The sequence below is a fragment of the Mus musculus genome, chromosome 7, assembly GCF_000001635.26.
Source record: "Mus musculus strain C57BL/6J chromosome 7, GRCm38.p6 C57BL/6J".
NCBI lineage: Eukaryota > Metazoa > Chordata > Mammalia > Rodentia > Muridae > Mus > Mus musculus.
Window position 1 is genome coordinate 141,338,888 of NC_000073.6, and position 26,411 is coordinate 141,365,298.

The 26,411-nt window shown below is 49.1% G+C and overlaps 1 protein-coding gene and 1 long non-coding RNA gene across 3 annotated transcripts; one reads left to right on the top strand and one right to left on the bottom strand.

Annotated features, from left to right (window-relative positions):
• Positions 1-23: 23 nt before the first annotated feature.
• On the top strand, positions 24-24,133 carry Eps8l2 (EPS8-like 2). 2 transcript variants are annotated; one of them, XR_001778021.1, is made up of 21 exons: positions 24-171; positions 3,006-3,087; positions 3,168-3,223; positions 4,039-4,103; positions 16,059-16,220; positions 16,758-16,907; positions 16,983-17,062; positions 17,205-17,353; positions 17,438-17,508; positions 17,650-17,776; positions 18,160-18,248; positions 18,355-18,429; positions 18,656-18,804; positions 18,899-19,031; positions 19,318-19,430; positions 21,435-21,540; positions 22,115-22,287; positions 22,494-22,566; positions 22,693-22,873; positions 22,961-23,093; positions 23,236-24,133. XR_001778021.1 is itself a non-coding variant. In NM_133191.2 (21 exons), exons 2-21 carry the CDS (start codon positions 3,044-3,046, stop codon positions 23,347-23,349), a joined length of 2,190 nt encoding a protein of 729 aa, NP_573454.2. In that variant the 5' UTR covers positions 115-171; positions 3,006-3,043; the 3' UTR covers positions 23,350-24,129. The 2 variants fall into 2 exon arrangements, 1 of the variants encoding a protein (NP_573454.2); NM_133191.2 differs by having other exon boundaries at positions 115-171; positions 22,115-22,234; positions 23,236-24,129.
• Positions 20,291-26,223, bottom strand: B230206H07Rik (RIKEN cDNA B230206H07 gene). Its single transcript, NR_033532.1, has 2 exons — positions 26,148-26,223; positions 20,291-23,149 (listed from the first exon to the last, which is right to left on the bottom strand). It is a non-coding gene; the product is annotated as an RIKEN cDNA B230206H07 gene (long non-coding RNA).
• Positions 26,224-26,411: the final 188 nt, after the last annotated feature.

The following is a 26,411-nucleotide window of genomic DNA, read 5'->3' on the forward strand; positions in this document are numbered from 1 at the left end:
CGGTAACCTGTCGCTCAGGTTCCTCCTCGCACAGCCCCGCCCCGGCCTATCCGGCCCAGCAGAGGTCCCGCCTGTCCCGGGAGAGGGAGCTCCAGAGGCTCTGACAGACAGACGGCGGACAAGCTGACCGAGGGGCCTAACCAAGCACAGGCGCTGAGGGACGGAGCGCAGGTGAGCACTTCAGCCAGGGAATTTGCCAATCTGAGCCTCAGTTTCCCAGAATGGCCGTGAGATGTGGAGCTCTCGCTCGGGACTCTGGGTCTGGGCGCTTGGTTTGGAAGGCAAGCCAGAACAGAGAGCTGAGAGCACCTGAGAGTGAGGTTTGGGATGGCCCGGATCGGATCTCCGGACTCAGGACAGCTAAGCCTTGGCTAGGGGGGCTGCGGGTGTGGCGTGGGACGTAGAAACTTGGGGGAGAGGCTGGGCCTGACCCTTCCTTGGGCTTTTAGCACAAGAACCGCTCGGTTAAAGCCCGGTCGGTCCAGCGGGTGGTGGCCAGTGGTTCGTGATATTTTTAAGCCAGCGGTGTGTGACTCACTCGCCCTGGTCCCGGCCCCCTCCCAGCCCTGGGGCGGATGAGGGGAACCTGGCAGTTGACAAGAGAGGTGGTGAGGAAGGGAGGGCCTTCATCCAGCAGGCTGGACCTCCTTCAGGATCTGACCTGACATACCACCCAGGGCCTAAAGGTTGGCCTTTTCCTGGCTGTTTGAGCTCAAAAGAAACCCAGAGCCTGGGAAACATCAGGCTGAGTCAGTCAGTCTTCAGGTCAAAGTTGAAGTGTGGCCTCTCAGGGGATGAGGGTGGGAGATGGGGATAGATGTGGGGGTTGGGGATCAGTTGGTGGGAGGGGCTATGAACATCCATAGCTTGCCCGGGACCGAGAAGTCTGCGGTACTACACAAAACTATCGCTGGAGGCAGAAAAGGGCAAAACATGTCCACAGCCCACCTTTGCTATGTCCCCTGTGCAGCCCTCCTTGGCTGCTGAGGAGACAGGGCACTTCTGGGGCCTTTCCCACCCTAGACTCTCAGTGATCCTACTTTGTGCGTGGACTTCTCCTGGAGCTGTCTATTATCTAGGGCTGCTTTGCCCATTGCTCCCTCCCAGCCTGCCTGGGTCTCTTCAGATGCACCCATCCCTTCCCACGAACAACTTTCTGGTTCATCTCAGCCTCTGTTGCTCCCACCTGATGATTCCTGAACTTTGTCCCCAGATTAGGACCCAGCCAGGTCCTAAGGGACTCCCCCTTCCCATTCCAGGACCACACCCAGCTCCCACAAGGAGAGCCAAGAGCCCAGGTGACTAAGCCGACCCCTCCCCAAGGTCACTCAGTGTGGAGAGCTGGAATTTGAACTTGGAGCCAGTTCCTCCGCCCTCCTTGCCCTGCCGGGGCCTCCTCCCGTTCCACTGGTGAACCTACCAAATGCTCTAACACGCTGGGCCTCCCTTCAACCCGGAAAGTGGCTACAGTAAAACCAGCCTGAGCCCCCAGGCCTTCTAGGCCTGGGTGTTACATCTTCACCACCAATGGATTGTTTGGATTTCCTGCCTCCCTACCCCCACTTCAGCTCTAGAAGCCTCCAGGGAGGGAACCTTTTGCAGGGTAGAGGTAGCCCCAGCCTTATCCCTCCTACCTAGTCCTAAGGTCCTGGCCTAGATTTCCCCAAGGGCAGGGCTGCCTGTCCAAGCCTGTTCAGAGTCTGTGTGCCTTCAGGCCTGGGTCTCTAGCAGTTTGTTTTGTCCTGGTGTGTGTATTCCTGGCCCCACGTGCCTGGTGCCCTTGGCTGAGCTAGCCAGGAATCCCATTAAGCAAACACCGGGGCTCACCTACTGAGGTCATGTGCATTCCGGACATTCTCCATGGATAGGTGGACCTAGAAATCTGGCCCAGCCTCTTCTTATAAGCTAGGACCTCGGCTGGGGGTAGGGGAGCAGCCAGAAAGCTGGTCAAGGTAATAGCTAAGGCCTACGGTCCTCGCCTCCTGGTAGCCCACCCCTCAAGACCTGGGCAAACCAGAAAATACTAGAGTGCTACAGGCCTACTCCTGAGCCCTCATACCAGTATCCTGGCTGAAGGCCTGACCCTAGCAGACTCAAATGCTGAAGCTAGGAAGGATGGTGGCCTTGTTAGTAATATCAGACAAAGGTAGACTATATGTGGGTCATTGGGAAGAGCTGGCCATAGAACTTCAGAAGGACAGAGAGAAATGTTATCGACCTGTCATTCCAGTGTCGTAACGGCAGCCTGTCACTGAAGGTCTCTCTACATCCCTCAGTTAATGTCAGGCTGGCCCAGCCCACCAGATTCTGTTGTATCCAGAGAAGGGCTCAGGTCGAGCCTGTAAGGAAAGTTTGCTCACATTCATGGCCATGCCTCAATTTCCCCAAAATGTACCCAGGGGAAGTCAGAGCTGGGAATTCTACTTCTGAAGAGGCCTTGTTTGTATATAGTCACCTGGGTTTTTACTAGGGGGGCCAGTCACCCCCAAAACTTCTGCCCTATACCCATCCTCTCCAGGGTCTCCCAAGAGGGAGATAAGAACTGGTCTCTTTGCTGGATTTGGGGAAGCTGGCCTCTGTGAGCATACCCACACATATATGCAGGGGTCCCTAGGAGTGAAGCCTGGGGCAAGGGAGGAGTAGTGGGGTCCACCTATACTTTGTGCCCTCCTAGGTCTCCCTCCAGCCTTACCCTCTCCTCTCTCACTGCCTCAGGGTTTTTGAAGGAACCATCTTCTCTCAGATTATCCCCCACCCAACCCCTCCATCAGAGCCTCCTGACAGTTTCTAGGAACACCCTTGCAGAGAACCAAAGGTCCTAGGCCAAATGAGTCTCCATTGCCACCACCACTAGCATGGGCCTGGAGGACTCTGCTTCCTAGAGATCCCCTGAGGACTCTGCCCAGCACTGAGTGTTCTAGCACCCGGGGCAGAAAGAAATAAGAGAGGAGACCCAGGCCTAGCCTGGCCAGGAGAAAGGGTCAGCTGAGCTCTTCTGTCTTTAGGTCTGCCCTCCCTGACACTGGCTACCACTGGGAACGTCATGAGCCAGTCAGCATCCATGAGCTGCTGCCCAGGAGCTGCCAAGTAAGTGTTGTCCTACCGCCTCAAGTCCCCAGGGAGGGGTGTGACATGAGCCCTGCCCTCACCTGCCTCTCCCGCTGCAGCGGCAGTCTGGGCCGGTCTGATGGTGTGCCCAGGATGAGCGCAAAGGACCTGTTTGGTGAGTGAAGTTTAAGGGTGGTATGGACTTAAGGAGGATGAACGTGACCATGGCGGTCTCATCCCTGCCTGCTCCGGGGCTGAGCTCTAGCCCAGGGAAGTTCTAAGGGCTCAGAGGAGGCCTCTGGACCCTACTTCACTGAGAACTCTGGATATCTATCTGCAAGGCTCCTGGCTACTAAACGTTCTCCACTCTGCTGTAAGGGGAGAGGCCTTTACGAATAATTCAGGGAGCATTAATATTGATTCCACTGTGCAGCCCTGCAATCCGATCAAGTAGGTGGGGTTAGATGGGACCCAGCTGCCAGGTATCTGCTCCAATGGACTGAGCTACTTCTGCTTGCCCGTGCCCCTCCCCAACTATGCCCTTAACTTGTGCTTCTGGATGCTGGATGCTGGAAGTTGGAGCCTTGGAAAGCAAGAACTCCAGAGAGGAGGCATGTTCCCGTGATAGCTTGTAGGATAGGAAATCCTTGGCCCGGGACCCTTCCATTAGAGGGTGGGCAGCCTCCATTAGAGAAGACTACATTTCCTGCCCCTCACCCAAACAGATCCTCAGTGAGAGGCTGCCCCCTCCCATTCTGAATAAGTCTCTTGTCTTCTAAAGCTTCAGGTCCCCAGTGGGGCCTGTGACAGGGCCAAGCCAGAGGCTCTCCTGGGGTTCCTCCCTGTCCCACGGGAGCTTCTCAGCCTTCAGGGGTTCAAAGAGCAGCACCTCTCATCTGGACTCTGTTCTCCCCTGTGGTCCCTGGGGGTCACGTCCTTCTAGACTGGGTCTTACTCTTTGGGGTGCATGACATCTGTGTCTCCATCCAGAGCAGAGGAAGAAGTACTCCAACTCCAACGTCATCATGCATGAGACTTCACAGTATCACGTGCAGGTGAGGACCAGGAAATAACCCCCATATTTCCAGGGACAGGTGGAGAAACTGAGGCTCAGGGAGAAGTTGGGAAGAGAGAGCAAAGGACTGTGCTGCGCTGGTCCTGGACCCAGCCATAGTGGGGAAACGGCTTCCTCAGGGCTGAGGGAGTTCATAGCCATAGCAGAGCCTGCTCAGACCCCTTCTCTGTAAGTTGGTACCCATGGCCCACAGCAGCCAGGGCGCTGAGACATCACCTATGTCGCTGGGCAGCTCGGAAAAGACCATGGAAGGAAGCTGTCATCTTGGCCCCAAAACAAGGAACTGCACTGGGAGGAACATGATGGAACAAAGACACTCTTTATTGAGAGCTACAGGGAGCCTGGATGGCAAGGCTGAGTCTAGACATAGCCTGTGCCCTTTGACCAGCTGCCAGCTTGAGTGGCCTTTCTCCTGGTCACCTCTAATTTGCTGAGAATTCAAGAACTATGTTTTAATGGCTTTCCTGGGACTGGGAGCTAGCTGGGTTTCTGGCCATAAACTGAGCTTATAAGATAGTGATGAGGAATGACAGAGAAGTAGAAAGAGGAGCCCCTGAGCAGCCAGCACTCCCAATGGGTCTCATGTATTGCTGGCTCTCTTCTGTCTCCCCACTCTACCCAGGACCCTTACCCCAGAAGTGAGGCAGGCTGCTATCCTTACCTCCTTGTCTGTAGAATGGACCAAAAGAGCCATCAGGAAATCCCCATGGCTCCTCAACCCTGTTCTCTTAGGCGATCAAGGTTCTGGCCACCCACCCACCTGGGTCAATGGGCCATGATCCTGTGACCACAGCCACTCAGTGCCCAAGGACAGGGCATGGAGGCACAGAAGGGTCAGCAATGACCTCTTCCTTTACAATGTGCCACCGTTCGTTCTCTGAAGTGGAACTTTGTCCTCCTTGGTGAGGAACTACGTGCGGCATCCAGCCTGGCTCCTGGACTTTGATCCATCCTGTTTGACGCTGCCCCACTGCTGCAGGAACCTCTCCTTCCTGCTCGAGGGCAGAGGCAGATGTTTCTGTCAGGTTTCTCTATTGCTCCCTGATGAAAAGACTGAGGCCCAGAGAAAGAGGCTGAGAAGCATTCAGAGCTGTGCTTGCTTTTTCTGACTTTTTCCTGACTTTTTATACAATAAATGGATGGTACAGTTCTGTTACTATCAGACTGGGACATACAAGAGTCCCATCTCCCCTAGGTGACTTTGAGAGCCCCTTGTGTCCAAAGCCACCCCCATCCTAATCCCTAGCAATGCTGATCTGTCTTGCATCCCCAACACTTGTCTTTTTGAGAAATTTACCCTATCCAGGAGATCCCATGGTCCACAGCCACCTTTGTTTCTTGCTTCATGAACTTATTTTAAGAAAACCATGCTGAGAGAAACCATGTCTCAAAACAAACAGAAACAAAAAAGCTAAAAGCAAACCTTCCTCCAGTTGGTAATTTGTTAGCTAATGTGTGTCAATATCTTTTGATAAACAGACATATTTGATTTGGAGGCACCTCGTCATAAACCCATTTTTCTTTTCTGGTTATTTGTTAATCTGCTAGTGAAAAGACTAAGTCTACTATTGAAGATTTCTGTGTTTTCAAGGTAGCATAATCTTTTGCATCTAGGCCCATGATCGACTTTATTTTGTTTTATTTTTGAGACCCTGTCTCTAATTAATTAAGTAGCATGTTGCTGACATTTGATTGGCATTGAGTCCAACCTATCGAGCTATTATCAGTTTAGGGAGAATTGACATCTTAACAATTTTGTGTGTTCTCATCTACTAGCATGGGATGTTTCTCCATTTATTAAGATTTCTTTAATTTTTTTTAACAGTGTTTTCTGATTTTCACTTTGGTGGTCATATTTATATTTAAATTATTCTTTAGCTTACAAATGGCATTGTGAGAGGTTTCCCTAGTACGGTGGTTATCATGTCATGTTCACCACATAAATAGGAGTGTGGTTTTAATGTTGCTTCGGTTTCGGTTTTGGTTTGGGACAGGGTTTCACTATGTAACCCTGATTGACCTGGAATTTGCCATTTAGACTAGGGTGATTTCCGGGGAATCCACCACCTTCCTCTGATCTCCCTGTGCCTGTGCCGGCACTGAAGGCATGTACCACCATACCAGGCACAAATGGCACTTCTTATTGTTGTTGTTGTTTTGTTTTGCTTTTTACTTTTTCTGGTGTTGTTTAAAAATTTTTTAGATTATTTATGTTATAGTATGAGTGTTTTGCCCTGTATGTATGTATGTATGTATGTATGTATGTATGTATGTATATATGTGCAGTACATACATGTCTGGTACCCATGGAAGGCATTAAATTCCCTGGAACTATAGATGTAGACAGTTGTGAGCTGCCATGTAGATCCTGGGAATGGAACCAGGGTCCTCTGCAAGAACAAAAGTGTTCGCAACCACTGAGCCATCTCTCCAGTCCCTTTTCATTTTTTGAAATTATAATATAATTACATCATTTTCCCCCTTCCCTTTCCTTCCTCAAAATTCTCCCATATATCTTTTCTAGCTCTCTTTCAAATTCATGGCCTTTTTTTTTTTTCGTCAATTGCTGTTACATATATACATATGCATGTATATACATGTATATTCCTGAGTATGCAACTTGCTCAGTCTATACAGTGTTACTGGTGTGTATGCTTTCAGGGTTGACCATTTGGTATGGGATAACCTCTTGGTGTGCTGTGCCTTAGGGAAGTCAATCTCTTCAGCCCTCAGCATTCCTCACTTGCCGGTAGGTCTTGGTGTATGGTTGATGCTGAGGCCTTGTGGGTTTTCCCCATCTACTTTGGAATGTTTACTGTTGTTGTCCTTGTTAATCTCATGTTTGGCAGTCATGTTGGTGAGATGTGATGGGTGTAGCTTCTGACACTCCTAGGAGACACAGTCTCACAGCAAACTCCTGATCCCCTTGCTCTTACACAGTCCTTTCTGTCCCTTCATCTACAGTGCTTCCTGTGGGAGCTGTTTTGTAGATTTATCATTGGGACCGGGGTTTACAGCTCTCCATTTTGATTGGTTGTGGTTTTCTGTAATGGTCTCCTTTTGTTGCAAAGGAAAGTTTCTTTGTTGAAGGATGAGAACTACAGTTGTCTGTGGCTATAAGGACAAATATTTAAAATGTAACTAGGGATTATGCTGGTGTAATAAAGTGGCAGTAGTAGTTTCTCCTCCAAGATCTGTGACTTCACTAGTCCTGGGGAGCTGACTAGGTTTTCACTACTTGGCATGATGTCCCTCTTGCTAATAGAATCTTAGCCTAAGTAAACAGCTGTGGTGACCACCAAAGTATGTGCACCATAGATTGTGTTGGTTTTTTTTAAAGATTTATTTATTATTATTTGTAAGTACACTGTAGCTGTCTTCAGACACTCCAGAAGAGGGCGCCAGATCTCGTTACGGATGGTTGTGAGCCACCATGTGGTTGCTGGGAATTGAACTCCGGACCTTCGGAAGAGCAGTCAGTGCTCTTAACCACTGAGCCATCTCTCCAGCCCCAGATTGTGGTTTGTTTGTTTTTTTTTTTCTTTTTTAATATTTTTCATTAGGTATTTTCCTCATTTACATTTCCAATGCTATCCCAAAAGTCCCTCATACCCTTCCCCCCACTCCCACTTTTTGGCCCTGGCATTCCCCTGTACTGGGGAATATAAAGTTTGCATGACCAATGGGCCTCTCTTTCCAGTGATGGCCAACTAGGCCATCTTTTGATACATATGCAGCTAAGACAAGCACTCCAGGGTACTGGTTAGTTCATATTGTTGTTCCACCTACAGGGTTGCAGTTCCCTTTAGCTCCTTGGGTACTTTCTCTAGCTCCTCCATTGGGGGCCCTGTGATCCATCCAATAGCTGACTGTGACAGATTGTGTTTTTTAAACTTCATCGTCTAATTATCTGCCGATTACATAAGCTAAAAAAGAGAGCTTTGGTATGGTAGTCTGAGACTTTGGTGAATTTAATGATTTCCTTGTAGATCAGACTTTCTTCACAGACAATTATATTGTTTGAAAAGAAATATCTGTGGGCTGGTGAGATGGCTCAGCGGGTAAGAGCACTGACTGCTCTTCTGAAGATCCTGAGTTCAAATCCCAGCAACCACATAGTGGCTCACAACCACCGGCGAGTCTGAAGACAGTTACAGTGTTCTTATGTATAATAATAAATAAATCTTTGGGCCAGAGCGAGCAGGGCCAATGGACCTGAGAGGACGGGGTTGACCGGAGCAAGCAGAGGTCCTAAAAATTCAATTCCCAACAACCACATGAAGGCTCACAACCATCTGTACAGCTACAGTGTACTCATATACATAAAATAAATAAATCTTAAAAAAAGAAAAAAGAAAAGAAATATCTGGAGCTGGAGTGACAGCTGAGAGCTGAAGAACATTTGCTGCTCTTTCAGAGGACCAGAATTTAGTCCCTGACACCCACGTTGGGCTACTAAGAAATATTCGTAAATTTAGATTAAGAGGATCTTGGCCCCTTTCTGGCCTCTATGAGCACCCGTGCGCACACACACACACACACACACACACACACACACACACACACACACACAAGTTTTTCTCTTTGTTTTTACAGAAGCTAGGTATGGTGGCATGCACCTTTAATCTCAGCCCTGAAGAGAGAGGCAGGTGGATCTCTATGAATCTGAGGCCAGCCTGGTCTACATAAAGACCCATACTGAGCCAAGCGGTGGTGGTGCATGCCTTTATTTCTAGCACCCTAGAAGCAGTGGCAGGCAGATCTCTGAGTTTGAGGCCAGCCTAATCTACAGAGTAAGTTCCAGAACAGCTAGAGATACACAGAGAAACTCTGAAAAAAAAAATCTAAGAACTAAAAAAAAAAATTCTGAATCCTGAATAAACTTTGGTATTTGGCATATATTGATTTATTCAAGATGTCTTCCAGGTGTATTGGCTCACAGTTATAATCCAGCCTTTAGAGGCAGAGCCAGGAGGATCACCACAAATGCAAGGCTAGCTGTTTGCATAGCTTGCTCCAGGCCAGCCTAGACTACAGAGTAAGACCCTAACTCAAAAATGAAGCAAACAGCTGGCCATGGCAGTACACTCTAATCCCAGCACTTAGGAGGTAGAAGTAGGAGAATAATCTCTGTGAGTTCAAGGCCAGCCTGGCCCACATAGTAAGTTCCAGGACAGTCAGGGCTATACAGAGAGATCCTGTCTCAAAAGAAAAAAAGATAAACCAAGCAAAATATATTACCCTACTGGGTATGGTGGCCCTACTGTATATCTTAGCACTTAGCAGGTAGCAACAAGAGAATTAGGAGTTCAAGGCCAGCTAACTATAATTTTATAATTTCAGCCTCCACAGATACCAGCACATACCCACATGCAGACACACATACCTACACATAATTAAAAATAGTTTTGAAAAAAAATTTTTAAATGGTTTGGGGCGGGCTGGTGAGATGGCTCAGTGGGTAAGAGCACCCGACTGCTCTTCCGAAGGTCAGGAGTTCAAATCCCAGCAACCACATGGTGGCTCACAACCATCCGTAACAAGATCTGATTCCCTCTTCTGGAGTGTCTGAGTACAGCTACAGTGTACTTGCATATAATCAATAAATAAATCTTAAAAAAAAAAAAAAAGAGTATTTAAAAAAAAAAAATGGTTTGGGGCTAGAGAGATGGCAGAGTGGTTAAAAGCACTTGTTGCTCTTGTAGAGGACCTGAGTTCAATTCCCAGCACACATATGACAACTCACAAGCATCTACAACATCGTTTCCAAGAGATCTAATGCTGTCTTCTGCCCTCCATGGGTGGCTGCATGCACATATGAACTTCAAGCACACACACATATCCACAGGAAAACACACAAGCAGATGGGTGGATGGATGGATAATAAATAAATAAATAAATAAATAAATAAATAAATAAATACTTGTTTTTTTCAGATAAGCTCATGGATGGATAATAAATAAATAAATAAATAAATACTTGTTTTTTCAGATATGCTCAGGCTGTCCTAGACCTTGCTGTGTAGGCAAGACTGGCCTCAGGCATACAGAGATCTGCCTTCTGAGTACCGGGACTAACTGAGTGCACCACCATACCCAGCCCTGAAATGAATAATAGTTTTTAATGGAGCTGGGGTATATGATTCAGTATTAATATACTTGCCTAGCATACATGAGGTCCTAGATTCAATCCTCGGTATTGCAAAAGGAAAAGATATTTTGTATGTATTCATAGGCTGTTTGCGAGCATTTAACTGAAGATTTTAAAAAATTTGTATTAGTATTTATATGTGTGTCAGAGAGGAAGGCGGAGTTCCAGGCAGTCGTGAGCTGCCTGACACAGGAGCTGAGAATTGAGCTCCGTTCCTCTGCAAGGACAAAATGTACCCCTAACCACCGAACTATTTCCTCAGTACTGAAGACATTTTAGAAGACAAATGTCTGTTAGAGACACTGACCTCAATTTTCTACATAATAACCATGGCAGACTTACAGATCAGGTTATGTTGACCTAAGACAGTGAGTGGAGAAGTTATCCTCTGTCCTTTATTTAAAAAAAAAAAAAAAAAAAAAAAGCTGGATGTGGTGGCGCACATCTTTAATCCCAGCACTTGGGAGGCAGAGGCAGGCAGATTTCTGAGTTCGAGGCCAGCCTGGTCTACAGAGTGAGTTTCAGGACAGCCAGGGATATACAAAGAAACCCTGTCTCAAAAAAAAAAAAAAAGTTTGTGTAGTGTATTGTTTCTTACAAAAATATTTGTTAGGATTTACCACTGAAGCCTTCTGACTGCAAGATTTCCTTTGGGGGTGGGGAGCAGCGTTGTTTTTTATTTTTGTTTTTTGGTCTTTTCAAGACTGGGTTTTTCTGTAGCATTGGCTTGTCCTGCCTCTGCCCACTGAGTGCTGGGATTAAAGGTGGTTAAGGGTGTACACCACCATGGCTGGCCTACAAGACCCCCTTTGTAGAGAAGTTTAATTCTCATGTCTGTGTGATTCTTTAGGGTTTTTGAAAATCAGCAGGTCTTTTTGTTTGCTTGTGTGTTTGGTTGGTTGGTGTTTGATTATTGTTGTAGTTGTTTACTTCCTGGCTGTTGTTGTTTTGTTTTTGTGGCAGGGTCTTTCAGGTTAGTCCTAGCAAGCCTAGAACGTGCTATATAGACCAGGCTGGCTTTGAATTGGACTGATCCTCCTGCTCCCACATGAGTCTGCCTCCCAGAGAGCTGTGATTGGAGGAAGACATCACCTACTGTGTCCTGCTCAGACGTCACTGTTGCCTCTATTCACCCTTGCTAAGGGGGTAACTTTGGACTTTATTTAATTTTCTGTGTTTATGGTTTACTAGCTTGTTAAGGTAAAGGCTGAGATAATTGATCTTGAGTAGTTTTCTTCCTTTATCAATTTTTAAAATGTAATGTATGAGCGCTCTGCTGCATATACATCCGTAGGTGGCCAAAAGAGAGCATCCGATCCCTTATAGATGGTTATGAGCCACCATATGGGTGCTGGGACTTGAACTAAAGACCTCTGGAAGAGCAGAGCCATCTGATTTACTCATCTTAACCGCTGAGCCATCTCCCCACCCCCAAGTGCCTGTTTTCATTTTGTTCTGTTTTGTTAAGCTCCAAATATGTTTTAATCTTCTTACATTTTCTTTGTGACTTCATTTTTGGTTTTGTTTTGTTCCGTTCTTCATTTCTTTGATTTTTGAGACAAGGTCTTACTATGTATCTCTGGCTGACCTGGAACTCATAGATCAGGCTGTCCTGGAATTCAGACAGACCCACTTCCCTCAGCCTTCCGAGTACTGGACTAAAGGCATGAGGCGCTATCATTTGTCTAGGCTATGACTTCATTTTTGATCCATAAGTCATGTTTTCCATATGCCATTCACCCATCCATCGTTTATTCACGTTTCTGAGGTTTCACTCTCTGGCCCAGCCTGGCCTGCACCGCCTGGCCTCCCTGCTTCCATTTCCCAAGCGGAGGGATCACAAGCATTCATCACCATGCCCAGCTTTGAGAATTCTTTAAAGTTTTTATTTATTTGTTTGACTGTTTTTGAGACAGGGCTCCATAGAGCCCAGACTAGCTAACCTTGAACACTGTGTAGATGAAGTGAACCTTCAACTCCAGGTTCTTCTGTCTGGTATCTTGCCTTGTTGAGATTACAGCCCTGCTCTACCACACCCTGCTGAAGTTTTTTGTATTGATCTCTGCTCTAATTCCACCAAGGTCAAAAACCTCTGTGCTTTCAGTCTTGTGGCCTTTCCTGAGACTCCTTTGGTCGCCTAGCAGCATGACTTTGTTTGGTTAGTTGTGAGGTGTTTCGTTTTAGTGTTTACCCTGCCCGCTACAAATGGAAGACTCGTCTCCCATCCCACTGCGTTTCTGCCTACTCATTGTTGAACCTGTTTGCAGCCGGCAAGCTGGCCTAACTCTTGCATCTGTGCAGGTTACCTACAGTAGTTTTGCTAGGGGTAGATTCATACAAATGCTTTTCAAGGTGTCACTAATTTGTCAGTAAAGAGGCTGGGCAGGAGCTAGATGAGAGCACTGCTTCTCTGTCTAAACACACAAGTGTAGCTCACGGGGACTTTGGGCAATGGATAGGAGAATGTGCAAAACTCAATAGTCATTTCATTCCTGAAACAATAGTCTCCTAAGAGTGTCAGTTTGCATATTTTTTATTCAGTCAGGCTTCCTGCATTTCACTTTGTTAAAAAGTTACATTAGTGAGGCTGGAGAGATTGGTTAAGAGTTTTGTTGCTTTTACAAAGAACTCAAGTTTGTAAAGTTACACCAGGGACTGGAAAGATGGCTCAGAGTTAAGAGTGCTTGCGCTTACAGAAGATTTGGGTTCGATTCCAAACACCCACATGGTGGTTCCTCTAGTTCCAGGGGATCGGATGCCCTAGTCTGACCTCCATGGGCACCAGGTACTGGTACACACACACGTATGAAGATTAAAATATATATATATATATATATATATATGTCAATCACACCAAACAAGGGTGTTGTGTCACATGCCTGTAATCCCAGCAGCACTTGGAAGACAGAGATAAGAGGATCACTACAAGTTCAAAGCCAGCCTGGGCCACTTGTCAAATTCCAAGCTAGCCAGAGCTACATAGCAACACCCTCTCAAAACAAACAAACAGGGCTGGAGAGATGGCTCAGTGGTTAAGAGCACTGACTGCTCTTCCAAAAGGTCCTGAGTTCAATTCCCAGCATCCACATGGTGGCTCACAACCATCCGTAACGAGATCTGGGTGCCCTCTTCTGGAGTGTCTGAAGACAGCTACAGTGTACTTACATAAATAAATAAATCTTTTTTTAAAAAGTGTTTAAACAAACAAACAAACAAGAAGAGATTATTTCTGGTTTGAAACCAGATTTGTTTTTCAGTTTTTTCTTGATAAAGGTCCATTCACTCTGCTTAAAAAAAAAAAAAAAAGAAAGAAAGAAAGAAAGAAAGAAAAAAGAAAAAGAAAGAAAGAAAGGCCTGGCTTAGTGGCATGGCACACCTTTAATCCCAGCAGAGACAGGTGGATCCCTGAGTTCAATGCCTCATCTACAGACCAAGTTCTAGAACAGCCAGAGCTACATAGTCTTCAAAACCAAATAAAATAAAATAAAATAAAATAAAATAAAATAAAATAGTATAAAATACCTGAGCCATGTGTTGGTTACGTACTCTTTTAATCCCAGCACTTGGGAGGCAGAAGCAGGTGGATCTCTGAGTTTAAGGTCAACCTAGTTTACAGAGTGAATTCCAGGACAGCCAGAGATACACAGAGAACCCTTTCTCAATAAATAAATAAATAAGCAAGCAACTAAACAGATATATAAATGAATAGACTAGATTAAGTGGCTGGGTGTGTACCCACTTGCCTCTCATTCCAACACTTGGGAGGCAGAGGTAGATGGGTCTCTGAGTTCTAGACTAGCCAGGGCAACAGTGAGACCCTGTCTCAAAATAAATAAATAAAATAATAAAATATAAAAATAAAAAAGTTACTTATAACCCAGTGTGGTGGCACACACTTGTAATCTCGGCACCAAGGAAGTTTGGACAAGGAGTGAGTTGTGAATTCAAGGACCTGGGCCATATAGTGAGACACTGTCTCAAAATCCTACTCCAGGGCTGGAGGAATGGCTCAGCAGTTAAGAGTACTTACTATCTGCTCCTCCAGAAGTCCAGAATTCAATTTCCAGCAACCACATGGTGGCTAACAATCGTCTATAATGGGATCTGATGGCCTCTTCTGTCTTGCGGGCATACATGCAAATACAGCACTCATGTACATAAATAAATCTTTTCTTTTAAGCTGTACTAAAAACTTGCTTATTCTTCTGTAGCCTTGGTGCTCCTTTCCTTCAGTTATTTTGTTAGGTGTTTCCTTTTTATCTTGGTTTGGTTGTTCGGGGGAGGTTGTTTTCAAGACAGGGTTTCTCTGTATAGCCCTGGCTGTCCTGGCACTTGCTCTGTAGACCAGGCTGGCCTCTAATTTGCAGAGATTCGCCTGCCTCTGACTCCTGCGTGCTGGGATTAAAAGGGTTCACTACCACGGCTCAACTGCATGCTGAACTCTTTATAAATATAAACAAAACTAGCCGGGGGCTGGAGAGATGGCTTTTACAGACATCCCAAGTTTGGTTCCCAACACCCACATCAGGCAGTTCATATCTCCCTCTACCTCTGGCTCCAGGGGTGCTAATACCCTCCTCTGGTCTCCCCTGACACCAGGCACAAACATGTTATACACATACATACATGCAAGCAAAAACAATCATACATAAAATAAAAATAAAGGAAATAAAAAGAAAACAAGCCCAAATCAAGGAGAGTGAAACCCCAGGAAGCTAAGGTAGAAGGATTACTGTAAGTCTGAGGACATTCTAAGCTACATAGTGAATTATAGGCCAGCCTGGCTACAGAGTGGAACCTCCCTTCAGAAAAGGGGCGAGGGTCTTGGGGTGCAGCTCAGTGTGTACAGTATTTACCTAATATGCACAAAGCCTTGGGTTTGATCCTCAGTACCACAGACCCATACAAATATGGCAGCATAAGCCTGCAATCACATCACTTGGGAGAATCAGGAATACAAGGTCATCTTCAGCTGCATAGCAAGTCTCAGTTGAGACCAGCCTGCGTTAAATGTTTCTCATATATATATGAAACAGGGTGTCAGTGGGTGGCCTGAAACTTGCTATGTGAATCAGGCTGGCCTCAGCATCACAGAGATGTATCTGTCTGCCTCTGCCTCCTGAGTGCTGGGATTAAAAGCATGTACTACCATATCCAGCCAAGTCTGGAAAATGGTTTAATTTTATTATTTCACATGTATGGGTGTTTTACCTGCATGTATGTGTCTGTATGCTACATGTATTACTTGTGGCTATAGAGGTCTGAAGAGAGCATCAGGTCCCCTGGAACTGGAGTTACAGAGGATTGTGAGCAGCCATGTGGGTTCTGGGAACTGAACGCTGATCTGAAAGAACAGCTACTGGGTTTTTTTGGGGGGGGGTTGTTTTGTTTTGTTTTTTTTCGAGACAGGGTTTCTCTGTGTAGCCCTGGCTGTCCTGGAACTCACGCTGTAGACCAGGCTGGCCTCGAACTCAGAAATCTGCCTGCCTCTGCCTCCCGAGTGCTGGGATTAAAGGCGTGCAACACCACTACCCGGCCAGCTACTGTTCTTAACCACTGACCCATCTCCCCTGTCCCAGTCTAAAAGTTTTTGAGGACTTTAGTCAGCAATCATAAGCCACAAAGGCACACACCAGAGCAGAAAGATGACTTCTCCCGACTAAGGTGTAGCTGTGGCCCTTCAGGATCCCCAGTTGGCTGAGGCTCCCAGACTGTCCCCTCTTGTGCCCAGGGTTTAAGTAGTAGAAGAGCTGTTCCTGGCAGTGACCTCTGACCTCTCCCTTAGCACCTGGCCACATTCATCATGGACAAGAGTGAGGCTATTGCCTCCGTGGATGACGCCATCCGGAAGCTGGTACAGCTGAGCTCCAAGGAGAAGGTCTGGGCCCAGGAAGTCCTGCTGCAGGTGAACGACAAGTCACTGCGACTGCTGGATGTTGAGTCCCAGGTACTGGTTGACAACAGCAGGTACAGGGAGCTGACGGACAGAGGCAGGGCCAGATGTCCAGTTCATCCAGATGTGTGTGGCATGCTGGTCTGTGTAAGGGAATTGAGCCGAGGACAGTCAGGGAAAGCTGGACCCAGCTGAGAGTCTGGGCCACTTTTGGCAACCTAGACTGGCTTAGCTCTGCACCTGCTAGGTTGCTAAGCAACCAGGGCAGCACTGTTCTCTGGAAGAGCCTTGCTGGGTATCAAGCGAGATACGGCTGTGTCCCAGGGCCTATGCTCGAGGGCATCCCCAATTAGTGTCTATGTCCCTGTCCATGGGCCAGGTGTGGGCAGTGTTCCCGTGTTACACCTGTGAAAGTTACACATGTGTTCCTATCTGGGGAGCATATTTCACATACCGTGTCCAGAAGAATCCATTGCTGGGGTGTCAGTGTGTTTCTCAGCCACATACATAGCGTTATTTATCATGATGGTAGCCTACATCCACATCCGAGGCCTGTCAGGCAAGGCTGATCCACCGTATACCCTCCCACAGGAAGAGCTGGAGAACTTTCCGCTGCCCACTGTGCAGCACAGCCAGACAGTGCTAAACCAGCTGCGCTACCCCTCTGTGCTGCTGCTGGTGTGCCAGGACTCAGACCAGAACAAGCCCGACATCCACTTCTTTCACTGTGACGAGGTGGAGGTAAGGCAGACAGCCAGGGGTGGGCATGACGCCATGCCAGTTGGCCAAGCTGACTTGATACCCCTGTGTCTCCAGGCGGAACTTGTGCAGGAAGACATTGAGAGTGCTCTGGCTGACTACCGGCTGGGGAAGAAGATGAGACCACAGACCCTAAAGTAGGGCCCTGGGGGTGTAGAAAGTGAGGGATCTTGCCCTTTTGCTTGGGGCACAGTAGCCTGGGATGTGAGGGCAGCAGGGTGGCAGCATCCAGCTGGAGGGCCATGGCCAGGCTAAGCTATGTCTTCCTCTGCCCTCTAGGGGACACCAGGAGAAGATCCGCCAGCGGCAGTCTATCTTACCCCCTCCACAGAGCCCAGCCCCCATTCCCTTCCAGCGACAGCCAGGAGATTCCCCTCAGGCCAAGAACCGTGTGGGCCTGCCCTTGCCAGTGCCATTCAGTGAACCAGGTAGGCTGAGGGATGGGTGGGGATTCCATTTGGGATTTAATGGAGAACCCTTCAGCAGCTGCTCTGTACCCCCTCCCCCAACAGGCTATCGCAGGAGGGAATCCCAGGACGAGGAGCCACGGGCTGTGCTGGCTCAGAGAATAGAGAAGGAGACGGTGGGTGCCCAGCCTCCCAAGACTCTTTTCCATCCTTGCCTGCTTCCTGTTGGCACTGGGTCTGGCTCATGGCGGCCAGAGTGTCCCCACAGTGGGTGGGGGATGATCATGGCTGACCCCTGCTCCCTTTTCTAACCTCAGCAAATCCTTAACTGCACCCTGGATGATATTGAATGGTTCGTGGCCAGGCTGCAGAAGGCAGCTGAGGCTTTCAAGCAGTTGAACCAGCGGAAAAAGGGGAAGAAGAAGAACAAGAAGGGGCCAGCAGGTACCAACCAGAGTGATAGGGAAGGGGCTGGAGGATGCTGGGGCAAGAAACGGTAGGCACGGGGCTGGTGAGTTGGCTCAGTGGGTAAGAGCACCCGACCGCTCTTCCGAAGGTCCGGAGTTCAAATCCCAGCAACCACATGGTGGCTCACAACCATCTGTAACAAGATCTGACTCCCTCTTCTGGAGTGTCTGAAGACAGCTACAGTGTACTTACATATAATAAATAAATAAATCTAAAAAAAAAAAGTTTAAAAAAAAAAAAAGAAAAAGAAACGGTAGGCACACACTAAGCTGGAGGGAAGGGGAGTCTGGAAGGGGACAGCAACCAACAGCAGGCACTCAGCGGGGGTCCAAGGCTCACAACTTTCCACGTTTTGCCAGAGGGTGTCCTTACACTTCGGGCACGCCCCCCCTCGGAGGGAGAGTTTGTTGACTGTTTCCAGAAAACCAAGCTGGCCATCAACCTGCTGGTGAGTCAGCCCCGCCCTGTGTTGGGGGTGCGGGTAGGGTGCAGGCCCACACACATGCACGCACACGCACATGCCATCTGTCACCTGCTTGTTCTTCCCACCCCAGGCGAAGCTGCAGAAGCACATCCAAAACCCTAGTGCAGCCGAGCTGGTGCACTTCCTCTTCGGGCCTCTGGATCTGGTGACTGGGGCTGGGACAGGGCGGGGTCGGGGGCAACAGAGTGATCCACATGGGTTTGGGGTGGAGGAAACGAGTGCCCACCTTAGCATACTCAAGCTCTGTCTGGGTTCCCAGGAGGCCACAGTCCATCCCTGAGGGCCGGCCTATAGAGCTGTGGTGGGTGGGGGTAGGCTGGGTCTGGTGGCTTTGGTGGGCTGGGCTTCCCCACTAAACTCACTCTGTCTAGATCATCAACACATGTGGCAGCCCCGACATAGCACGCTCTGTCTCCAGCCCTTTGCTGTCCACTGACGCCGTGAGCTTCTTACGTGGCCACTTGGTCCCCAAAGAGATGACACTGTGGGAATCACTGGGGGAGACCTGGATGAGGCCTCGGTATGGAGAAGGGGCAAGATGTGAACTAAACAGAGGTCTCAGGTGGGTTGGTCCCAGCAGGGCATGTGACTGACCTTCTGGCTGCTGACCACAGCTCTGAATGGCCCCGGGAGCCACAGGTGCCACTCTATGTGCCCAAGTTCCGCAGCGGCTGGGAACCACCCCTGGATGTCCTACAGGAGGCTCCCTGGGAGGTAGAAGGACTGGCATCTGTGCCCAGTGATCAGGTCAGAACTCCAGCCCAGCCCATGCCCACCCCTCCCCAGAGCTTCTCCCCAGCCCACCCGTGCTTCTACCTTCAAGGCTTCTAAAGCAACAATGTCTTCTACCCCAACCCCTACAATGCCAGGTCACCTTGGCTTACCACCTGCCTGGGCATTTGGCCCTTTGTCCTCAATGGTGCTAGGTCACAGCACATTCATCAAGCTGTGTCCCTTGTCCCAAGACTGATCACAGTCACTGTAGCCCATCCGCTACCCCACATCAAGCCCAGGTTCCCTGCTTTTTCCACAGCTGACCCCCAAGAATCGACTATCTGTACGACATTCCCCAAAGCACAGCCTCTCCTCCGAGTCCCAAGCCCCAGAGGACATTGCACCACCAGGCAGCTCCCCACATGCTAACAGGTAAGTCCCCACAGTGTGAGCACCACACAACTGTTGCATGTGGGCTACCTCCACACGGTGTCAAATGCCCCATTCTGGTATAAAATAGTTATTTTCCAAACGAGAATCCAACTTTCTTTTTGTTTTTAATATAATTTTAATTCTTATTGGAAATAGCTTATCATACAATATACTCTGATCATGGTTTCCCCTCACCTAACTCCTGCCAGAGCCTCCCCACCCACCCACATCCACACTCTTTATTTCTCTCTCACACAACAACAACAAAATATAGCAAACAAGAGTAGAACAAAACCAGCAGAAGGGAGAACCAAAGAAAAAGTACAAAAAAGTATGAAAAATTCCATAAAAACACAAAATTGGAAACCATTTTACATAAGCAGAGAACTGTGATGTAAAAGCAATGCCCAACGCATCGCCTGACAGAAACCTCAAAAAAAAAACAAACAAAAAAAAAAAAACACTGAGCTTGATTTGCGCTAGCCACCGATTTTCTTCTTAGCTTTGTCTCTTTAATGATTTATTTGTATTTTATGTGTATTGGTGTTTTGCTTGCATGCATGAGGGTATAGGATCCCCTGGAACTGGAGTTATAGACATTTGTGAACTTCCATGCGGGTGCTGGGAATTGAACCTGGGTCCTCTGGAAGAACAGCTAGGGTTTTTAACCATTGAGCTATCTCTCCAGCCCCTCTTCTTAGCTTTGTAACATATAATTGAAGGAAACTTTTCAAGTCACATCTGCTTTCAAAAGTCTTAATCTATATCGGTCCTTTTTCCCTTCCTTCCTTCCTTCCTTCCTTCCTTTCTTTCTTTCTTTCTTCCTTTCTTTCTTTCCTTTCTTTCTTTTTTTCTTTTTTGAGACAGGGTTTCTCTGTGTAGCCCTCTGGCTGTCCTTCCTGGAACTCACTCTGTAGACCATGCTGGCCTTGAACTCAGAGATCTGCCTGCCTCTGCCTTCTGAGTGCTGGTTGCCTGGCTACATTACTTCTTTCTATACTTTCTTGTTTCATAATCAATGTTAGAAAGGGACAGAGATTGGATGTGGAAGCCCACACCTTTGGTTCCAGGACTCAGGAGGCAGAGGCAGACAGATCTCTGTGAGTCTCAGGCAGTCAATGGCTGCATAGTGAGACGATGTCAAATTTTTAATTAATTAAAATCAAGGTTAGAAACTCACTGAAGGAAAAAAGGAAAGAAAGAAACAAACACCACCAGCGACTCCTCCAAGCACCACCCACTATGGTGCTGTTGGGGATTCAGAGCAAAGGGCTCTGATTATCCCCCACACACACACTAAGCATCCCACACTCCCCGTGAGTTAAACAGAAGCCCAAGACATGGAGGTATCCCTCTTACCTCCCCCTCCTCTGGTTCTTACTCCTACCCAGGGTCTACCTGGTGGTCCTACGGCTCCTTTTCAAAGTGAACCCCTCTCCTTGGGCTTCTTTAGCTTGCTATCCAGTGTCCCTACTGGGATCATATGTATGGGACATTCTCAGCCTATCAATACACTGGGCACAGACCTGGATCCCCCACCCCTCCTCCCTCTCCAGTGCCACACTGACCAGGAACATGACCTGGCTAGGGGGGAAACCATTAGCCAGAGCTCACCCCTGCTCCAGAGATGCAAGGGGACTTCCAGAAAGGACACATAATATCTCTAAGGGGCTGTAACTGAAAATCTCCTAGCCCTAGCCCTGTGGTCAACTGGGAACATGTGACCCTGTCACTCCCTAGGCACACCTCTTGCTCTAGTCCCTCTGAGGAGCAGGGCAAGAGACTCCCCAAGATAGTTTGAGCTGGGCCAGCCTCTTGGAGTCTCGTCTCCCCCCCCCCCCCCCCCCCCCCCCGCCTGCTGGAGTGTCACAGTTTCCACTCCCGGCTGAGAAGCACAGCCTCTCTTCACTGCAACCTGGGCAGCAGAACAGGAGGCAGCTGCAGCTGGGAAGCAGGAAGAGACTTCCGTCCAGCCCTGGGTCTCAACTCTTCCTGGTCCTGCAGGGGCTACCAGCCAACACCAGCCATGACCAAGTACGTCAAGATCCTCTATGATTTCACAGCGCGAAACGCCAATGAGCTATCTGTGCTCAAGGACGAGGTCCTAGAGGTAAGGACCGGGGCTATACAGGGGAAGTGGGGCGTGTTCTGGGACCATGGTCTGTAATCCACCCATCTTCCCAGTGTGCTCGACCTGGCTTCCTACTGGGCCTCCAGTGGCCTCTCTGACCCCCACCACAGTCTGGCTGAGCCACTGAGCTGCCTTCTGATGTCTGGGGGATCCCTGGAGGTCTACCGTGGTGGGTGGCCCTTCGGTAGAAGCCAGTAGGGGCTTGTCATTCATGGCCACCCAAGATCACCACCCTGGACCAACTTATTTGTGCCTAACCTGAATCCAGGCCACCTACTGAGGGACAGAAAGTGGAGCAGGCTGGGGGAAGCTCTGCATTTAGAATCAGGTTAAGAGGTACCCTGTCTCCAGGACTGGGGAGGCCAGGCAGGCACTGGGTAGCCCATCAGGCCAAGACATGTCCAGAGGATGGAGAGCTGTGCTTGAGATACCTGGACAATGCTTTGGCCCTCTGTGAAGGGTTTGGCAAGTGTCCCCAGCATCTGACTCTAATAGTACTTGAGGTCTGCACGAGGATGTTGGTGAGTCTCACAGACATCTGGACACTTGGCAGGTGCTGGAGGACGGCCGGCAGTGGTGGAAGCTACGAAATCGCAGTGGCCAGGCGGGCTATGTGCCCTGCAACATCCTGGCTGAAGCTCGGCAGGAGGACGTGGGTGCCCCCTTGGAACAGGTGATCGCCTGCCACGGCTCCATTCTGTCTACAACACAGTCAGAGCCCCTAAGGTCAGGGGTGCAGCTGGTCTCAATGTGATATTTGAACCTGATCCCCGGAAACCTGCTGCCCCCAAGCTGGGCCAAGGGCTGTGTGGGTTCCTGGGGTCTTACTCAAGGGAAGAAAGGGCTGGCCCATCCATCTGGGGTCCTGGGTAAGTCCTTATATAATAGCCCCCCCCTCACCTTACCCCTCACCTCTTCCTTACTCCTTGCAGTCTGGCCAGAAATACTGGGGTCCAGCCAGCCCCACCCACAAACTGCCCCCAATTTTCGCAGGGAACAAAGAAGGTAAGTAGATCCACTTTGGGGTTAGAAGTGTAGGGAGGGGCAGGGGAGGGCGCTGATAGGATGCGGAGGGTGGGGAAGAGGCAGAGAACGGGTCGAGTGAAGGGGCTGAGAGCGTGCGCCCCACAGAGCTAATCCACCACATGGACGAGGTCAATGACGAGCTCATGAAAAAGATCAGCCACATCAAGACACAGCCGCAGCGCAACTTCCGCGTGGAGCGCAGCCAGCCAGTGCACCTGCCGCTTACCTTCGAGTCAGGTCCGGATGAGGTCCGCGCCTGGCTGGAAGCCAAGGCCTTCAGTGCCAGGTGAGTCCCGTGTGTACAGCCGGTGGGGCGGAGCCTGGAGGACAGTGTCCCGCCCACGGCCCCGCCCTCACACCCACCTGCCCCTAGGATCGTGGAGAACCTGGGCATCTTAACTGGACCCCAGCTCTTCTCCCTCAACAAGGAGGAACTGAAAAAAGTGTGCGGGGAAGAGGGCAGTCGCGTGTACAGCCAGCTCACGGTTCAGAAGGCCTTCCTGGAGGTGAGCAGCTCCTGCCTGCTTCTGAGTTCCTTCCTAGGCACTTGCACCTGGGGTCACTGGAAAAACAGGAAACAGCAGGGCCCTGTCCTGTACCCTCTTTATTCCCCAACCTCCCGGCTGAGGCCCAATCTCTTTTTCCTAGAAACAACAAAGTGGGTCAGAACTGGAGAAGCTCATGAGCAAGATCAGGAGGGCCGAGGACAGCTATACCAGCCAACACACTTCACCAGAGTCAGAGGGGGCGCCGCACCTGTAATGGGCCCAACCCAAATGCATGGAGTATTATTTTTATATGTGTATTATTTTATACCAAGGACATAGATGGGCTGGGTGTAACTGGCTTACCTGCCCTCCAGGCAGAGTCCTGTGTATGAGCCTAGCTACACCTGTGGGTAGCTCTTTTACCACCCGAGCCCTACCCCCAACCCAATACTCTTCTTCCAAAACCAAGGCCAGCCTCAGCCAAACCTGTACCTGGCAGTGCCAGTCCCTTCTCAACCTGCTGCCAAGGCCCCAGGACTCTCCCGGTGGGCAAGGCCTCTTCCCCTGGTCTTCTTGGTGCACATGAAGGTCCTTGTTCCTTACAATGCTGGGCCCCGACTCTGCAGCTCTCCCTTGTGTTGCTTGTTTCTACATTCACGTTTTCCTGCATCCGCTGTACCCCAATTGCAGGATGGGCCTGAGCCCTCAGCTGACCAGCCTGGTGTCCTTGCCTACATATTTGCCCACTCCCTTCACGCTGCTAGCATCCCAGGAACAACCTGGTCAGGGGCTCCAGGACAGGAGGCCTTGGGTGACCTGCTGGTATAGAGTATGCTGTATTCTTTCTTCTTTGAGACCTAAGAATGAACCAGACATAGGTTCTGACTTCAAATGTCCCATCCCACCCAAAGAGCCTGTGATAACAGATGTCTCTGGCTATTTCCACCAGCCTGTTCGCTGGTGTCTGGTGCGTTTCCCAGCTCTGGATGGAGCCCCAGACCCAGAGATGAGAGTGGGGACTCCACAGCTATGTCAATAAACCAGATGTCTCCTAGCAACTTAGATATCTGTTTCTTGGGGTAGAAGTGCTCTGACACCCAAACTGCCTCTTCTTCCTGCTCCTTTTCTCTGGGATAGTGCATTGGCCCTGAACTCTGAATCGTCATCCTGCCTAAGCCTTCTGTGCTGGGATCCCACTTGTAGACCACCAAGCCTGGTCATGCCCTTCAAAGATCTTTCCAGTAGAGAGCAACCCACCCACACAGGTAGTGCTTTGGCCATGCCAGGGGACACCTCTCACCTCCACACCCATCCAAAATGGCCCTAAGGACATTTCTGGGAGGGACTCCAGAGGGTGTCTAGACAGCCCAAAACCTTCCAACCGGGTGGCTTTCAAAGGTCCCATTCTGAGTAGGAGCAGAGTTCAGCTGGCCCAGGAGCATGAATCAGAGGGAGATAGAGGCACTATTTAGAAGACTGTTCCAAGATGAGGGAGGTGTCAAAAAGAGACCTGGGGCCTGAAAGACCTCACTGACAAGTTGGAGAGAGACCCAGGTATCTGCCTGACTGGCCAGAGACTTTCCTTTGATGCAAGCCTTTGGTGCCATCTGCTGGTAGCTCCTTATACATCTTTGGGTGACTGTTAGATACCTTGTATCTGGTGTGAGGACTGTCCTGCATTCCAAATTGCTAGTGAGTCAAATCCTGACAAGGATCACCTGAATCCTCAACGTACTGTGCCGAGACTGAGGTGAAGAGACTGTGCCCCTCAACTAATCCACCACCTACCCAGACTTGGCCTCAGGTCTCAGAGGCTCCAGCCCCTCAGCTCAGACAAGCCCTACAGGACCCAGTCTTTCCAGCAGTCTTCTCTCCAAGATGGTTGGCGCCACCCTTAGGGAGTCTCCAGAACCTGTATCTGCTTCATCTAACCCTCCTAGCCCTTCCCCATCTGCCTACACTTACTGTGGCTTCCACAGAGCTGAGGCGGCTCCAGACCAAGCAGCCTCCCCTGCCCAGGAGCTCTGGACTCCTCACTCCCATGTGCTTGGGGCCCCAGCTGAACAACTGGCTCAGGCCTCTGAGTTCTTGGAAGTTGTCCCTTCTTCTCTCAAGGGCCTTCTACCACCTCTAGGTCCTTTTTAAAAAGTAGAGAGCTGGGTGTGGTAACATACACATTTAATTACAGAAAGCAGAAAGCAGAGGCAGGAGGGAGATCTATGTGAATTAGAAGTAGGTCGACACAGCAAGTTCCAGTCCAGCCAGGGTTACAGAGTTAAAAAAAACAAAAACAAACAAACAAACAAACAAACAAACAAGAAAAAAACTGTCAAAAATCTTTACTTTTAAATATTTTTTAGATTTTCTTGCTTTTACTTTATGTGTATGAATGTTTGCCTGTACATGTCCTACATGTATGTACACCATATACACCACATGTGTGCCGTGCCCACAAAGGCCAGACAGATTCTCTGGAACTGGAGTTATAGATAGTTGTGGGTCCTGGAACCCCAACCCTGGTCCTCTGCAGCAATAACCATCCCTAAAGGCTGAGACAGCTTTCCTTATTAATTCTGTGAGGCACAATCTCACATAGCACACGCCTCATACTTTTGATGTGGCTGATGGATGGCCTCGAAGGCTTCTAGGCAGGCACCCAGTTTAATGTGTTGCTGGGGATAGAGGGGAAACATTCTGCCAACAGAGCTAAGTCCTGAACCCTCAGAACCTTTCAAAGAGAATAGCAGAGGACCACCCATCACAGGCACCTAGTGAAGAGATGGAAGTGTTACAGCCCCAGGGCGAGTTAGCTTGGGACCTTCCCTAACTACTTACTCTTCCCTCTTTGGATGTCACTATCCGGGGCCTGCAAATGAGAGATAACAAACAAGAACCATGCAGCAAGCACTATCTCTAGCATTGGGTGACCTCACTCTGGTCTAGACTAAAGAATGAGACACAAAGAACCCAGGTCACCTAGGCTGGGGTTCAAGTGCAACTTTCCTAATTATAATACAACTCTCCCTGATCCCTACCCAGCAAGTCAGCAGGAATGGGAAAGGTTTGCCCTACCTGTGGGAACCCAGCTGAAGAGGGTCTGTCCATAGGTTGGGTAGATTTGCCCTGGACAAGAACGAAGAATGAACTTAAAACCCCCAAACCTAGAGTTGGTTTCTAAGCTACTTAGCCAATAAGCTCTTCGTGTGTGGGACTGCTGTGACTACTGCTCTGTGCCTAGCTCCACCACCAACAAATATTTCCATGAACAAGGCCCATCTCTGTCTGGGGACAAGCATGTCTTTGTGATCTGCCAACCTCCTGACCACCCACAGCAGG

Bases quoted from the DNA above. Each gene is read 5' to 3' on its own strand.
- Eps8l2 (NM_133191.2), top strand. From the start codon at position 3,044: ATGAGCCAGTCAGCATCCATGAGCTGCTGCCCAGGAGCTGCCAA. The intron at 18,249-18,354 runs GTGAGTCAGCCC...TTCCCACCCCAG, and splicing joins AGCTGGCCATCAACCTGCTG to GCGAAGCTGCAGAAGCACAT. The intron at 22,874-22,960 runs GTGAGTCCCGTG...ACCTGCCCCTAG, and splicing joins GCCAAGGCCTTCAGTGCCAG to GATCGTGGAGAACCTGGGCA.